We start from the raw sequence: 16,294 nt of genomic DNA on the forward strand, positions 1-16,294 counted from the left end.
AATTAATTAATTCTTTTATAGTTCTGGAGGTCAGAAGTTCAAAGTTGTTTCATGTGGATGAAACCAAGGTGTCAGCAGGACCACTCTCCCTCAGAGGCTTCGAGAATGGGAGAATCTGTTTTCTAGCCTTTTCCAGCTTCTAGAGCTGCCTTCCTTGGCTCATGGCCCCTACCTGCATCTTCAAAACCACCAGCATAGCATCTGGAGTTGAGACACAGAGATGTACAGAGAAAAAGGCACGTGAAGACTGAGGTGGAGATTGGAGTGATGTGGCCACAAGCCAAAGAGTGCCAGGAAACCCTAGAAGCTGGAGAGGCAAAAAGGATGCTCTCCTAGTACCTGTGGAGGGAGCATGGCCCTGCCCACACCTTGATTTCAGACTCCTTTTTTCCCCAAGAAAAATTATATATTAATGCAATGTTAAAAAAAAAAAGTGAAAGAAAATTGTGGTAAAGAAATTATCAAAAGTTTAAATAAAAACAGTTATGGTTGTTTTTCTTCCAGCTTTACTGAAGTATTCTTTTTTTCAAATTGAATAAATTAATTAATTAATTAATTAATTTGGCTGCGTTGGGTCTTTTTTGCCACGTGCGGGCTTTTCTCTCTAGTTGCGGCGAGTGGGGGGCTGCTCTTCATTGCGGTGCGTGGGCTTCTCATTGCAGTGGCTTCTCTTGTTGCGGATCACGGGCTCTAGGTGAGTGGACTTCAGTAGTTGTGGCACACGGGCTCGGTAGTTGTGGTTTGTGGGCTCTAGAGCGCAGGCTCAGTAGTTGTGGCGCATGGGCTTATTTGCTCCGCGGCATGTGGGGTCTTCCCGGACCAGGGCTTGAACCTGTGTCCCCTGCATTGGCAGGAGGATTCTTAACCACTGCACCACCAGGGAAAGTCCTTCTGAGCTATTCTTGACAGTCAAAATTGTATGTATTTAAGGTGTACAACCTGATAACCCAATATACATGTATATTGTGAAATATTCACCACAACCAAGCCAGTCAACATATCCATCACTTCAGAGTTAACATTTTCCTTTTCTTTTTTCTTTTTTTGTGTTAAGAACACCCAAGATCTACCCTCTTAGCAAGTTTCAAGTACACAATACAATGTTGTCAACTATAGTCACATTGTAGTTTTCTAAAATGTATTCATCTTGCACAACTGAAACTTTGTACCCATTGACCAACATCTACCCATTTTTTCCCTTCCTCCAGCCATGGGCAACCATCTCCCTGCTTCTATGAGTTTGACCATAAAGGGGGCAAGGGCAGAAGTGGGTAGACCTAGGTGGAGGCTATTACTGTAATCCAGGTGAAAGAGGATGATGGTTAAGACCAGGAGGTGAAAAGGACTCAGATGCTGAATATGCTGTGACGGTAGAACCAACCAGAATTACTAACAGATTGGTCATATTTCCAGTTATCTAGGGTGTCTAAGAAACCACTCCAAACGTAGTGGCATAAAATAATCACTTCATTATGCTCATGGATGCTATGGGACAGGGCATGGTAAGGACAGCTTTTTTCTGCTCTGTGATGTCTGGGGCCTTGGACGGGAAGACCCAAAGGGCTGGAGGTGAGTTTAACTCTCCTGGGGGCTGGAATCATTGGGAGGTGTCTTCACTTATATGTCTGGCACCTGGGCTGGGATGACTTGAAATCTGGCCTCAACTGGGATTGTTGAGCCAAGCACCTCCATGTGGCTTGGGCTTCCTCACAAAATGGCGGTTGGGAGCACATGTTCTGACAGAGCCAGGTGGAAGTTGCATGGCAGCTGTCCCTTGTGCCACATTTTGTTGGTTATAAGAGAGTCACTAAGGCAAGCCCAGATTTAAAGGGAGGATAATTAGACTCTACTTCTTGATGGAGTGGCATGGTCACATTGCATAAGAACATGTAGGACATGAGATATTGTTGCAGCCATCTTTTGAAAACCTAATGTGCCATAGCCATGGAATGAGATAGAAGGGAGGAGTCATGGATGATTCTAGGGCTGTTTGCCCCAAAGGCTGATGGTGGTCGTTTTGAGAAACATAGGCAGGCTGCTTTCTTGGACCTCAGTCTGGTTATTCCACTGCTTTCACGAGGCTCACAGGAAACACCCACATCCTTGATGTACCAAAAGACGCAGCCACTCCTATTGCAGCCCTTTCCCCTGTGTCCATCATTTCACTTCATGCTGTTTTGGGTGTGAATCAAAACCTCATCCCTTGGTTTCCCCATAGGGTAGACAGACCTCTCTCTCTCTCTCTCTTTAACTTTCACTTTTTAAATATCCTCCAGTCGATGTCAAGTTCAGGATGAAAAACACTCCTTTGCAAGTTCTGTGTATATGACTGTGGTAGGCAGCCTTCAAGATGGCCTCCAAATGATCCCTACCTCTTGGTATTTATGTCCTCGTGTGGTATCCTCCCACAGTGACTCAAAGCTGGTCCATGTGATAAATATAGTGGAGATCATAGTTTGTGATTTGTGAGGCTAGATCATACAAGGCTTTGTGGCTTCCATTTTGGCCTATGCCATGTTGTGAGGATACTCAATCAGCCCTTGGGAGAGGCTCACATGGCAAGGAACTGAGGCCTCCTGCCAATAGCCATGGGAGTGTGCCATCATGGAGCAGATCCTCTAGCCCCAGGCCAGCTTTCTGATGACTGCAGCCCTGGGCAACATCTTGACTGAAACCTTATGAGAGATCCCGAGCCAGAACCACACAGCTGCTCTTGAATCCCTGAGCCTCAGAGACTGTGAGATAATACGTGCCTACTGTTTTTTTAAGTCATGAAGTTTTGGGGTAATTTGTTATGTAGCCACAGTGAGCCTAAAACTTCACTGTGGGAATGTGGGAGTACTTAGCACCAATCACTTTAACGTCTTGTTGTAAATGTCACCCCCTCCGGGAGGCCTCCCCTGACCACCTCTCTACATTAGCCCCCATCCTATCCCTTTACCCTGTTCTATTTTATTTTAAAATAATACTTAGTTACTATTGGAAATAAAATAAAAAACCAAACCATATTGCTTATTTCTATATTTCTTTATAGGTTTATTGTCTCTCCTGTCTCGATTGAAGTTTCATGAAGGAAGGAGCTTATCTATTTTTCACCCAGGGCTTGGTGCTGTGTAGGAACTCAAATGCAGGGGCTGTTGTCATTGTTACTTCTATGCATGAATCCAAACTGGGGAGAAGAATAAGTGTGTGTGTGTGTGTGTGTGTGTGTGTGTGTGTGTGTATGTGTGGTCTGTGGTGTTCCCCTCAAGATAGATTTGCATGTTCTTGACTTTTAAAGAAAAAAGGAACTGAGAAAAGCCCTAGTCACTTGAGTTGAGGACACAAGGAGAAGAAGCTGTCGAGCTCTGCCTGCTCCTTCTCAGGCTCCTGTGTTAGCTGCAGTCATGTGCACCCTGTATACTAACTCTGGGTGCAGGGATCTGCCAGGTATGGCCCTGGCCAGGCATGGGCTGGGGGCCAGGGGTGGTCAGGACCCAGGTTACAGTATTCCCACCTTGGGGCCAGAGATCAGGGTGTGAGGGACAGAGGAGGGAATGGGCTGGGCTCTCACTTGCCTTTCCTCTGGAAGGGCCCGGAGAAGAGGATGACGATGATGATTATGAGAACACAGCACCACTGTACAAGGACCTTCCTCCCAAGCCAGGTAAGAGGAACTCTCAGAGGCCAGGTGAAGAGATGTGTGATTTGAGGGATGAGGTTGGGGAACAGACTTCCCAGGGGGAACTAGCTGGACACTGCAGACATACATGGTCAGCCTGCCCATACTGGGCACCATGATGGTGGGAGTGTCCATGCGTCCACCCTGAGGGTCTCTCAGTCTGATGGGGGAGGCAGTTCTGGACATAGTCTTGGGTGAGCAGGTCTGAGAGGGGAGGGACTACGAAATTGGGGAAATCCTGAGGGTAACTGAGGGGTCTGCCTGCAATAGTGGGAGGATTTGGGGTCAGATGAGGGGACATTGGAGTGAGACTTGAGGGATGAACAGGAGTTTGTTAAGAAGAGAAGCCCAGAAAAGAACTGGTGGATGCAAAGACCCCGAGACATGAAAGACAGTATTTCAGAAGCTGTGAGTGGACTGTTGTCCCTCCAACCTCTTCGCATTCACACCCAGGGCCCAAATTTGCCTTTAGACTTGGGTGGCCCATGCCTGGCCAGGGACTCAACAAGAGTCCAATGAGTGTATATAAAAGTGGAGGCTTTGGGTCCAGTGGTTGGGACTGGGTGATTTTACTGCCGTGGCTTGGGTTTCACCCCTGGTTGGGGAACTGAGATCTCGCAAGGTGCATGGCAGCGCCAAAAGAAAAAAAAAAAAGTGGAGGCTTTGAGGTTTCCCTGAGTCAACTCCCACCAGGACCCCTGAATGTCCTTGGACAGGGGCCATTCCATGTGGATCCACACCCCCCACTTCTGAGTCCAGAGTGGAGTCAATCTGGGAGGTCCCGGGGCACCATGGGGCTCAATATGAGTTAAGGAGGTACACGGGGCTCTGCTTTTTGACTGTCCGTCTCCAAATCCCACTTGGTTCCAACATGATCCCCAAGCCCAACCCGGAGACCCACCCCATCGCTGTCTTCAAGGCCACCCCTTCCCCAAATTTAGATCCCATCCCCATCTCCAAATGCAGCCCCGTCTCCAAACCATCTCCATGTCCAAATCAAAGTTATGACCAAGCCCCAACACAACTACAACCCAACCTCAACTTCTCCCCCATTCCCCAATGCAGCTACAACCCATTCTTCATCCCAACTACACCCTGAATCACAAACCTACTCCCGTGTCCACCACTATCCCTGACCCTTCTTCAACCCTATCATCTCAATCCAAACCCTCATCCCAACCTTAACCTTGACTCTATTCCCATACCCAAACTCACTCGTGTCTTTAACTTAGGGTGATCAACTGTCCCAGTTTGTGCAGGGATGAAAGATTTCTTGGAATGTGGGACTTCCTGTTTTAAAATTAAGAAAGTCCTGGGTAATTCAGGATGGTTGGTCACTATATCTTAATCCTGTCCCTATCCCTAAGCCCAATTCCGCTCTCATGCACAACCCCATCCCTAACCCTCCATTGCAATCTCAATCCTGTTTCTTTTTTCTTTTTTTTGACCACACTGTGCGGCATGCGGGATCTTAGTTCCCTGACCAGGGATTGAACCTGTGCCCCCAGCAGTGGAAGTGTGAAGTCTTAACCACTGGACCGCCAGGAAAGTCCCTCTTTTAAAAAAAAAAAAAAATTAATTAATTTTACAGTAGGTCCTTGTCGGTCATCTATTTTATTTTTATTTATTTATTTATTTATTTAAAAATATTTATTTATTTATTTGGCTGCATTGGGTCTTAGTTGCGGCATGCGGGATCTTCCTTGTGGTGTGTGGGCTCTTCAATGCGGCGTGCAGGTTTCTCTCTAGTTGTGGCGTGCAGGCGCCAGAGCACGTGGGCTCAGTAGTTGCGGTGCGCAGGCTTAGTTGCCCCACGGCATGTGGGATCTTAGTTCCCAGACCAGGGATCAAACCAGCGCCCCCTGCATTGGAAGGTGGATTCTTAACCACTGCACCACCAGGGAAGTCCCAGTCATCTATTTTAAATATAACAGTGCGTACAGGTCAATCCTGTTTCCATCACTGCCTTTCCACCTCATTCCCATCCTTGGACCAGCTCTAATGCTGAGCTTCTCTTCGCCAGGTTGGATGGCTCCACCAAGGCCTCCAAGGGCAGGTGAGCTGGGGCTGGGGGTACAGGAGACCCAGGGCTGGCTTTGTCCTGATCTGGACCTGAGCAACCATTCCTCCCTCCTCAGGAAAGAAAACAGAGAGCCCCCCACTTCCCTGCAAGCTCCCGAAGAACACAGGTGAGTGTCTAGGGCTGGGACCTTCCTGTTCACTTGGCTGAAGCCCTGCTCTGCATGACTGTTGTCTTTCTGACCCCTTCCAGGCCTGAACCTCACCCCTGTCACCTGCACAACTCCTCAACTGGGTGAGCAGTGGGAATTCCCATTACGAAGCCTGAGAGGGGACACTTGGAAGACTTCCCTCCCGTCCCCCAATTCTGACCAAAGAACAAATCAGAGGGCTTGGGGGGAGGTTGTTGATCTTGGAAGACAAAGTCTTTCAGTGACTTCTGAATAAACCTCTCTTGCCTTTCTCCCAGGCACTGATCTTGTACCTCCTCCATCCCAGCTGCCTATAGCCAGTAAGTCCTTTAGGTTTACCTCTATCTCCCCTCTCATGGTGGCCAGTGTATTTGAGACCTACAGCTCTGGAGTGAGACCCTGGTAGAGAAACATTTCCTTTCAGAAGCTCCTCCTTTCTGAGTCTAAACCAGACCCCCAGGGACCCAGGATATCTACCAGGTACTCTTCAAGCCCTACCTCCTGCTTGCCTATAAGTTATGGGAAATGTTCTCTGCCCCAGATGCAAGGGTCCACAGCTTGGGCCACCGGGGAGCAGCTTGGGCAGGGGCTGCTGGAGTGTAGAAGATAATGCATCCTAAATGTTAAGAGAAGAGCTGGGTCCAAGTTATGCATGACGTCTCCAAGCCCTCAGTTCACTTATTTGCAAAATGGGAATACTATTTAAATCTACGTCATAAGGGTGAGGAGCCAATAAGATAATAAGGGTGTGACAGAATGTGTGGCATATTGTATGTATTCCACAAATGCTCTGGGCTTCTTTAGGGTTTGCTCTCCCTGATATTCTCTTGCTGACCCCACCTGGTGATATAGTCATGACCGTAGTCATTTGCCCCCCTGCTCTTGGCGGAAAGCTCAAGGGTCCCTTCCTCGCTATCTGAAGCACCAGCATCAGTCTCTCTGTCCCCATCTCTGCCTCCCAGCAACTCCAGTGCCCTGGATCAGTCAGAAGTCCGGAGGTCCTAGGTGTTACCAGGAGGAGAGACTGATGGTGTTCGTGTGTCTGCTGGTGGTGGTGTCACTGCTCATGGGCTGCACTTGTCTGGCTGTTACCCTGATTAAATGTGAGTAAGGTGAGGATGGGGCGTGCAGAGAAATTGGGGAAGGGGTATGGGAGGACTTGGGCTCAAGCTGGACTCCTTCTCATAGACCAGGAGGTGGTGGAAGAGCTGCGGATGTTAACCTTTCAGCAGATGGCATGGCGAGCGAATGGTGAGTGCTTTCAATCATCCCTTCAAACCATGCGTATCGAGCTCGAACATGATCCTCAAATCCAGCTTCATGACCAACCCCAGTGCCATCTTTGCTAGGCACTGTGCTAGGTAGCAGGGTGGGGGATGGGTGGGTAGGATGGTGAACACATCAGACATAGTCCCTGTCCCTGTGGAGTGTGTGTGTGTGTGTGTGTGTGTGTGTGTGTGTGTGTGTGTGTCTAGACCGCCACTGTCCAATATGGCGACCATGAGTCACTGGTTGTTGAGCACTTGAAATGTGGTCATTTTGGATTGAGATATACTGTAAGTCTAAAATAGATACGGGGGGCTTCCCTGGCGGTCCAGGGGTTAAGACTTCGCCTTCTAGTGCGGGGGGTGCGGGTTCCATCCCTGGTTGGGGAACTAAGATTCCACATGCTTCGCAGCCAAAAAAACAAAAATGTAAAACAGAAGCAATATTGTAAAAAATTCAATACTTTAAAAATGGTCCACATCGAAAAAATCTTTAAAAAAAATACACACAGATTTCATGGGAATTCCCTGGAGATCCAGTGATTAGGACTCGGTGCTTTCACTGCCTTGGGTCCGGGTTTGATCCTGCTTGGGGAACTAAGATCCTGCAAGCCACGTGGCATGGCCAAAACAAAAAAACAGAAAACCAAAAACACAAAACAAGCAAACAAAAAAACCCAACCAAAAAATACATATTTCAAAGATTTGCTACAAAAATAATGTCAACTATATCAATAATATTAATAATGATAATCTTTAATATTGATTATACACTGAAATGCTAATATTTTGGATATGTTGAGATAAATAAAAATGGCATTCAAATTAATTTTACTTTCTTTTGACTTTTAAAGCACGTGGCTACTAGAAAATTTAAACTTACCTATGTGGTTCACATCTTGTTTCTGTTGGACAGTACAAGCATAGACAGCCATTTACCCAATTATCATCCAAATGCGGGTAAAATTCCAAGTTTTGATGAATAGTCCAAAGGAAGAGGAAGGCAATTCTATGAAAAAATCTAACAAGTGGTCTTGACCTTATCTTTGGGAGTGTCATATAGAGTTTTGCTAGGGAAATGGTACTATAGCTGTGTGAAGGAAGAGAAGGAATTAACTTGGTAAGGAGTTCAGGGTCTCAGGCATGTGCAAAGGCCCTGTGGTAGGAGGCGACGTAAGTACAAGGGAGGAGAATGGTGAAATTGGGTAATTGAGAGATGATGGATGCTTGGATGAGGGTTGTGGTTGTGGGGATGAAGAGTAGTAGGTGGAGTGGGAAGATTTAAGAGGTAAAATTGACCAGACTGGGGATGAGTGAGAGAGAATGGTGGTGAGTGAGAAGGAAGAGTGTCAAGGATAACATATATGTGTTATCTATCTATCTATCTATCTATCTATCATCTATCTATCTGTCTATCATCTATCTATCTAATATTTCCGTCTTGTCCAACTGAAGGGCCATCTAGTGATGGCCCTGGGGAGTATTGGGAGAGGGCACATTTGTGTGAAAGTAGTGGGAACACATACATTAGTTGTAGAAGAGGCCTTCACTATGATTCCTGAAGTCTGAAAATTGCTCCATTCCACACTCCTTCACCCCAAACTTCAGACCAAGCCACTCTTCCACTCAAAACCCATCAAAGGTTTCTCACTGCCCAGAGTCCAACACAAAACCTTTAGCTTTGCATTTAAGGACCCAGACACCAGACCTCTTCCAACTTTGAGCTCAAGCTCCTGTGAGGTTCCACTTGACCTCTACTGCACCAGTCTTTCCCAACATGCTGGCCTCTGGACCTTTGCTTCCAAGGTGGCTCCTGCCTACTGAGTCTCCCCATCCCCTTAGAGATACGGAATCACCATTTTTCTTTAAAACCCACCTCCTGCAAGAAGCCCACCATCTTTACTCTTCCCCATGCCTCAGGGATTAATCTCTCCTTGGAGCCACACTAGAGTCTTCTTGGGCACTGAGCATGTGTTTTTGAGTTTTACCACCACCCACTAGAACATGGGTGCAGTGGGGGAACACAGTGGTGTGTCTGCAGTCAGTGATGGGTAGGTGGGTAGATGGGGGTTTGGGTCTCTAACCCTACATCCCATCCCTGCTGACAGTGACTGGCATGGCGGGGCTAGCCGGCCTGAAGAAGGACATTGACCGAGTAAGAGCTGACACCAACCAGTCCCTGCTGGAACTTCGGGGCTTATTAGGTGAGTGGGACTTGGGGAACTTCCCTGAGATGGGGGACATGGCAGAGCTGCTACACTGCATAAATCCATCGGAGTGATTCTCAGTGTAATCTATGTGAGTGGTGCCCACCTGGAGTGGAGCAGTGCATAGCTTGCACAACTGTACATGGCATACCATGTACCTTACTCTGGTTCTGGGGCCACTCTGACAGAATCCTATCCTGTCCCCAGACTGTACCAGGGTCACCTGCCCTGAGGGCTGGCTCCCTTTTCAGGGTAAGTGTTACTACTTCTCTCCAAGCACCAAGTCATGGGATGAAGCCCGGAAGTTCTGCCAGGAGAATTACTCTCACTTGGTCATCATCAGTAACTTTGCTGAGCAGGTGAGCTCTCCCTACCAAGCCCTTGAGAACCAGCAGGGCCAGCCTGCCTCTCTTCTAGGATTTACATATCCTTCCCAGGCCTGGATGTAGAGAAATTGGAATTGCTTTTGAGTCACTAAAACTTTTTTTTTAATAATATGTTTTATTATTTTATTTATTTTTAATTTTTGTAAAATAAATTATTTTTGGCTGTGTTGGGTCTTCGTTGCTGTGCGCGGGGTTTCTTTAGTTGCGGCAAACGGGGGCTACTATTCGTTGTGGTGTGCAGGCTTCTCATTGCAGTGGCTTCCCTTGTGGAGCACGGCCTCTAGGCGCACGGGCTTCAGTAATTGTGGCATGTGGGCCCTAGAGCACGTGGGCTTCAGTAGTTGCGGCACATGGGCTCAGTGTTGTGGCTCATGTGCTCTAGAGCGCAGGCTCAGTAGTTGTGGTGCACGGCCTTAGTTGCTCCATGGCATGTGGGATCTTCCCGTACCAGGGATTGAACCCATGTCCCCTGCATTGGCAGGCGGATTCTTAACCACTGCACCACCAGGGAAGTCCCCACTAAAACTTTTAATATCAAGGTTAAGGGGGTATGCTTTGCTTGAGTTCAAATCCTGATTGTGTTTACTTATCCTCTCTGAGTCTCAGTTTTCTCTCTAACATGGAAATATAATATAATGGCTATCTCTTAGGTAGCACTTTCTATTCTCTAGGCTGTATTCTAAACATCTTATATGCATTCACGTAATTCTAACAACAGCTCTATAAATTAGTGTGTGAGTCAGGAGAGGTTATGTTATGCTGAAGTAACAGACAGTCCCTATAGCTCAATGATGGAAGTGTATGAGGCAAGTCATACACTGACTTTTAAAACTTCTACCTATGTGCACTCACAAAGAAAGTCACATGGGCACTCCTATGTTTTAAGGTGCAGGGAAGGATGGTTTCATCTATGTTTATGTAGAAGGAGAATTGGAATATGTGTAAATAACTTTAATGACTTAATACTACCAAAGCTAAGTGGCAAGACCATTTGTACACAGTACATATCATTACATATCAGTACTTCACAGATGAGGAAACTGAGGCATATTTCACTTAAGCAACTTGCTTGTTACAACTAGTAAGTGTCAGAGCTGGGATCTGAGCCCAGGAAGCTGGTTTCAAAGTCCATGTTCTTGGCCATAAGCTTCATAGCACTATTTGATTAGTGTTTGCATGGTTTATCTTTTCCCATCCTTTTATTTTTAACCTGTCTATGTCATTATTTTAAAAGTAGATTTCTTGTAGATAGCATACAGTGGGGTCTTATTTTTTTTTTTAAATTCAATCTGACAATCTCTGGCTTTTAATTGGTGTTTTAAGACCGTTTACATTTAATGTAATTATTGATTTGGTTAGATTTAGGCCTACCATCCTATTTTTTTCCTTCTATTTAAAAAAAATCTTTCTGTTTCATAGCATCATTTGTATGAGTAGGTAGTACAGAGGTTTTTTTTTGAGATTAAATTAGATGATGTAATTTAATTAGATGTAATAAGATGATGGGGAGGTATAAGTCATACTCCCTAAACTCAGGTGCATAAGAAATATAACTTTGTTTTCTTTAAATAACTCATTTCCTTCCTCTTTTGAGCTCCCATTATACCAGGAGGGTGGAAATTTTATCTGTCAGTTGAGATCTATTTTTCTTCTGAGTAGGGACAATTTATATGGGGTCAAGGCAGAGGGGAGTACATGTTTGGTCCTCAAGGTCTTTACTCCAAGCTGGTATCCACTGGGACATCCACTGGATGAATGATCCTGGACAAATTACTTAACTTCTCTCTGCCTCAATTTTCCCATCTATAAAATGGGGTTAACAATCCTTGCTTCAGTAGGTCACAATGAAGATCAAATGAGATAATCTGTGCAAAGTGTGTAGGTCACTTATTAACTTATTAATTCAACGAACACTTTTTGAGCACCTACTATACGCTAGGCACTATTCTAATTTGATGGGCCAAGCAGCTCTTTTCTCTTTCTGGCTTCCTAATACTTCTCTGGGGTTTTCCCAGGAAACAGGGTCGAGGTACACTCTACTTTTTAGAGTTTTCATACCCATCTGGGGTTTTGGCCATCACCTCGGACTCTACAAGGGAAAGAAATGCAGAGCCCTCTTTCTGGCACCCACCATGTCTACATCTCCATAATTTCCTTCACATTGCAATCTTTCCTCTCTACCTTTTAAGGAATCTTGGTCTTGAATAAGGTTGAGTGAATGAGATATGATTTGCATAGAGTAAAATGTACAGATTTTAAGTGTACATTCACTGAGGTTTGGCATATGTATACACCTGTGTAACTGTCAACCCAGTCAAGATTTACAATGTTTCTACCACCCAGGGAGTTCTTTCATGCCCCTTTTCCAGTCACCCCACCCCCACCCTAGGGAACTACTTATCTGGTTTCCCTTACCATAGATCAGTTTGCCTGGAGAGGAGTTGCTTTAAATCATGATATTTTCATATTCTTCCTAATCTTTTGTCTTTTGCCCAAGTCCTTTCTTTTCTCCCAAAAGGCCTGGGCTTTGGAAATATAAAAACCAAGAATCCCCATTCCTCTCCTTCTCCCCCCACCCAAGTTCTTCTGCCTGGATGCAGATGAAGACTGCAGGGTGGGTGAAAGTACCAGGGAAATCAAGATATCACTTATTATTATTAACATGTTCCTTAAATTATATAATGTTAAATGTTAAGATGTCATAGTACTTACTGCAAGTCAGACACTGTTTCAAGCTCTTTATGCATACTAATTCATTCAATCCTCTCAATAACTCTGTGAGGAGGTAGCTACTATTATCCCATTTTACAGAGGCAGAAACTGTGGCACAAAGTGTTCCATAGGTTTTGCAAGAAAGTGGCATGACTATTACCACTGAACATGCTCAAGTGGGAGGAATGCGTTGATCTTGTTCTGCATGCCGTGGGGACTGGGAAGGGTATTGAGGTGGCACTCACAAGCCCTAAATGTGTGTGGGAGAGAGCAGAGGGTGTGTAGAAGAACTGATGGCTGAATGAAGTTTGTACTTGCAGAACTTTGTGGCCAAGGCTCATGGCTCTCCTCGGGTATACTGGTTGGGGCTGAATGACAGAAACCGTGAAGGGGACTGGAGGTGGCTGGATGGGTCACCCATCACTTTGAGGCAAGTATCCAGGGCTCTTGGGATCTCTCTTCCTTGTAAGTCCAAACCAGCAGATTCGTTAGAATTCCAGGCTGAGCTAGACTGGGAAGCACAAGGGTGCTTTTTTTTCTGATAGGGCTTCTGGTGCCTGTACTTTAATTTTTCCTCCATTGAAACATCTCAACCTTTAGCACAACTGCTCAAACATATCAAGTCCCCAGACCAATGGTTGGAGGGGGGAGAAAAAGGAAAAGGAGGCATGGCTATAGGGCAAGAGGAAGAGGAAGATTTGGATTTGCCAAAAGGATGAACAGGATCTCATTTTTTGGGCACTCTTTATATTAACTCATTTATTTAATCTTCTTAATAATTCTGTAAGGTGAGTACCATTATTATCTCCATTTTGAAGATATGGAAAATGAGGCACAGAGAGCTTAAGCAACCTTCCCAAGGTCAGACAGCTAGCAGGTGGCAGTGCCACCCAACCTGGCTTAAAACTCTATGCTCTTAGCCATTATGCTTTACTTTCTCAAGGAGTGTATGTATTTGTATTTTAAATAAATATTAACAAATTGTCCACCATACTGGTTATACCAATTTATTCTCTCACCAGCTTGACTACAATTTTTTTCCCCCCACACATTTATCAAACTTTTGGAATTTTGTTGGTTTAAATGTAGGTGAAAAATGGAATCCCAGTGTAGTATGAATTTGCATTTCTCTTATCCCTGAGGTTGGGTCTATTGTCATATGTTTAATAGCCATATGTATTAACTTTTCTGTATTTTTTATATTGCGGTTTTGGTCTTTTTCTTACTGATTTCTAGGAGCTCTTTCTATATTAGAGATATTAGTGTTTTGTCTGGGGATTTTATTTTTTATTAAAGATTCCTGGAGGGAGGCAGAGCTCTGCAAATTGAGATGTCATGGCATGGTGTGGCACTGCAGTTGCTCAGCTCATATCCCTTCATGGGGCTGGTGAGGGCTCCCACCAGCAGGGGGCATTGACTGCTAAAGGTTCACAGTTATGCTTTCTCCAGAGAGTTGACTTCAGCTGAATGGAAGCCTGTTCAGCTAGGAGGTTACTCCACTCCCATTGGGGTCATGCCACAGACAGTGACCGGTTAAGAGAAGCCTGGACCCCTTGTTTCAAGTTGGAATAACTCTGTGGTGCTATTCAAATTCCAGAGCTTCCTGTGGGATCAGGCTGAGGCTAGATCAGGCTGAACCCACATCCTTGCTCAATTCTATCCCCTGCCGCATCCTGTTTCTCTCACTCCCTATCTCCTGAGAACAGCCCTTAATAAATCCTATGCACCCGAATTGCCAAATCTGGCTCTGCTTTAAGGGAACATGACCTAAGACATTACAATACCTGGAAGGTTGGGAGGAACATGGTGTGACAGAAGTGTTCTTTGGAAGAGGAAGCAGAAACTGACCAGATGCTGAACCCAGTTTCCTGAATCAGGAGACTGATTCAGGAGCTGGGAGAATCTCTGGTGAACAGGGAGGTGGGGCTGAGTTAGAATAGACAAGCTGCTGGGGTGAAGGGGATAATGCAGCATTTTTAGGTAATTCTGAAAGGCTGAGAAATGATTCGGATGGAAGAAAGAGCCCTGAACCACGAAGGTCTTTCTTTTTCTTTTTTTTTCCTGATAGTCTTTTTTTTTAAATTAATAAACTTTATTCTTTTTTCTGTTTTCTTTTATTATTATTTTTTAATTGAAGTATAGTTGATGTACAGTATTATATAAGTCACAGGTATATAATATAGTGATTCACAATTTTTAAAGGTTATACTCCACTTATAGTTATTATAAAATATTGGCTATATTCCCTGTGTTGTAAAATATATCCTTGTAGCTTATTTATATATAATAACTCGTACCTCTTTCTCTCCTACCCCTGTATTGCCCCTCCCCACTTTCCTCTCCCCACTTGTAACCACTAGTTTGTTCTTTATATCTGTGAGTCTGTTTCTTTGTTGTTGTATTCACTAGTTAGTTGTATTTATTAGATTCCACATATAAGTGATATCATATAGTATTTGCCTTTTCTTGTCTGACTTATTTCACTCAGCACAATACCCTCCAAGTCCATCCATGTTGCTGCAAATGGCAAAATTTCATTCTTTTTTATGTCTGAGTAGGATTTTATTTTTTAGAGCAGTTTTAGATTTACAGAAAAATTGAACAGAAGGTACAGGGAAGTATTTCCCATATTCCTTCTCTCCCTCACACTTTTTCTTCTATTATTAACACCTTGCATTAGTGTGGTGCATTTGTTACAATTGATGAACCAACATAGATACATTATTATGGACTAAAGTCCATAGTTTACATTAGGGTTTGCTCTTTGTGTTGTACATTCTATGGGTTTTGACAAATGCATGATGTCATGTATCCACCATCACAGTATCATATAGAACAATAGTTTCACTGCCCTGAAAATTCCCCTGTGCTCCACCTATTCATCCCTCCCTATATGCACTTTTTCCTTTATCCAGCTTTTGGGACCCACAGGAACCCAACAACCTCCATAATGAGGACTGTGCCAGCATGAACAAAGGTGGCACCTGGAATGACCTCTCTTGCGACAAAACTACGTATTGGATTTGTGAGCGGAAATGTTCCTGTTGAACCCAAGAGCTGAAGTTGGGTGGGGTTCCGTACCCGGTACCCCTTGGCTTTTGGACATGAGAACCTCCTGCCCTCTGAGAACTGAAGTGGACATGCCCAAGATGGAACCAGCAGCCTGGATGTAGCGAGTTCCCTGGGGTGCAAGTCAGATCATTTCTAGAGCGAGGACTTGGGGGCTTGTTCAGTTGGATGGTGTCTTAGTCTGTTCCGCCTGCTGTAACAGAATACTGTAGAGTGGATGGCTTATAAATAACAGACATTTATTTCTCAAAGATCTGGAAGCTGGTAAGCCCAGGATCAAGGCTCAGGGAGATTCAGTGTTTAGTGACGACCTGCTTCCTGGTTCATAGATGCCGTCTTCTCGCCGTGTCCTCACATCCTGGGAGGGGCGAGAGCTCTCTGGGGTCCTTTTCATAAAGACACTAATCCCATTAATGAGGGCTCCACCCCCATGACCTAATCACTCCCAAAGTCCCTACCTCCTAATAGCATCACATTGGAGGTTGGAATTTAACATATGAGTTTTTTTTGGGGGGGGGGACATAAAACTCATTCCATAGCAGATGGTGAGCTGGAGAGACACCAGGTCTTGGTAATGGTCTCCCAGTTCTGGGGTCTGGAGGAAAGTCACCAAGTCCCTGGCTCTTAGGAAATGATACTGATTCTGGGAGCTCCAGGTCTGGCACTGATTGAGCTGGAATGGAAAATACCCTGGCTCCTCTGGACCATGTTGTGCTGGGACTGGGATCCCTTACTGCCTACTTGATGTGGACCAGCTTCTGGGAAGCAGGTGGGGCAAAATTAT

At 45.1% G+C, this 16,294-nt stretch overlaps 1 protein-coding gene across 1 annotated transcript in view; it reads left to right on the forward strand.

The window, feature by feature from the left end:
- Positions 1-15,686, forward strand: part of CLEC17A (C-type lectin domain containing 17A) — a 24,283-nt gene extending 8,597 nt beyond the window's left edge. The window contains exons 2-12 of the mRNA XM_036847364.1: positions 3,572-3,646; positions 5,685-5,717; positions 5,800-5,850; positions 5,934-5,975; positions 6,150-6,273; positions 6,724-6,974; positions 7,060-7,122; positions 9,245-9,340; positions 9,551-9,702; positions 12,762-12,871; positions 15,357-15,686. Coding sequence (XP_036703259.1) covers positions 3,572-3,646; positions 5,685-5,717; positions 5,800-5,850; positions 5,934-5,975; positions 6,150-6,273; positions 6,724-6,974; positions 7,060-7,122; positions 9,245-9,340; positions 9,551-9,702; positions 12,762-12,871; positions 15,357-15,489 — 1,130 coding nt within the window. The 3' untranslated portion in view covers positions 15,490-15,686. The remainder of the gene's footprint in view (positions 1-3,571; positions 3,647-5,684; positions 5,718-5,799; positions 5,851-5,933; positions 5,976-6,149; positions 6,274-6,723; positions 6,975-7,059; positions 7,123-9,244; positions 9,341-9,550; positions 9,703-12,761; positions 12,872-15,356) is intronic.
- The last annotated feature ends 608 nt before the right edge of the window (positions 15,687-16,294 follow it).

Source organism: Balaenoptera musculus, chromosome 3 (assembly GCF_009873245.2).
Source record: "Balaenoptera musculus isolate JJ_BM4_2016_0621 chromosome 3, mBalMus1.pri.v3, whole genome shotgun sequence".
NCBI lineage: Eukaryota > Metazoa > Chordata > Mammalia > Artiodactyla > Balaenopteridae > Balaenoptera > Balaenoptera musculus.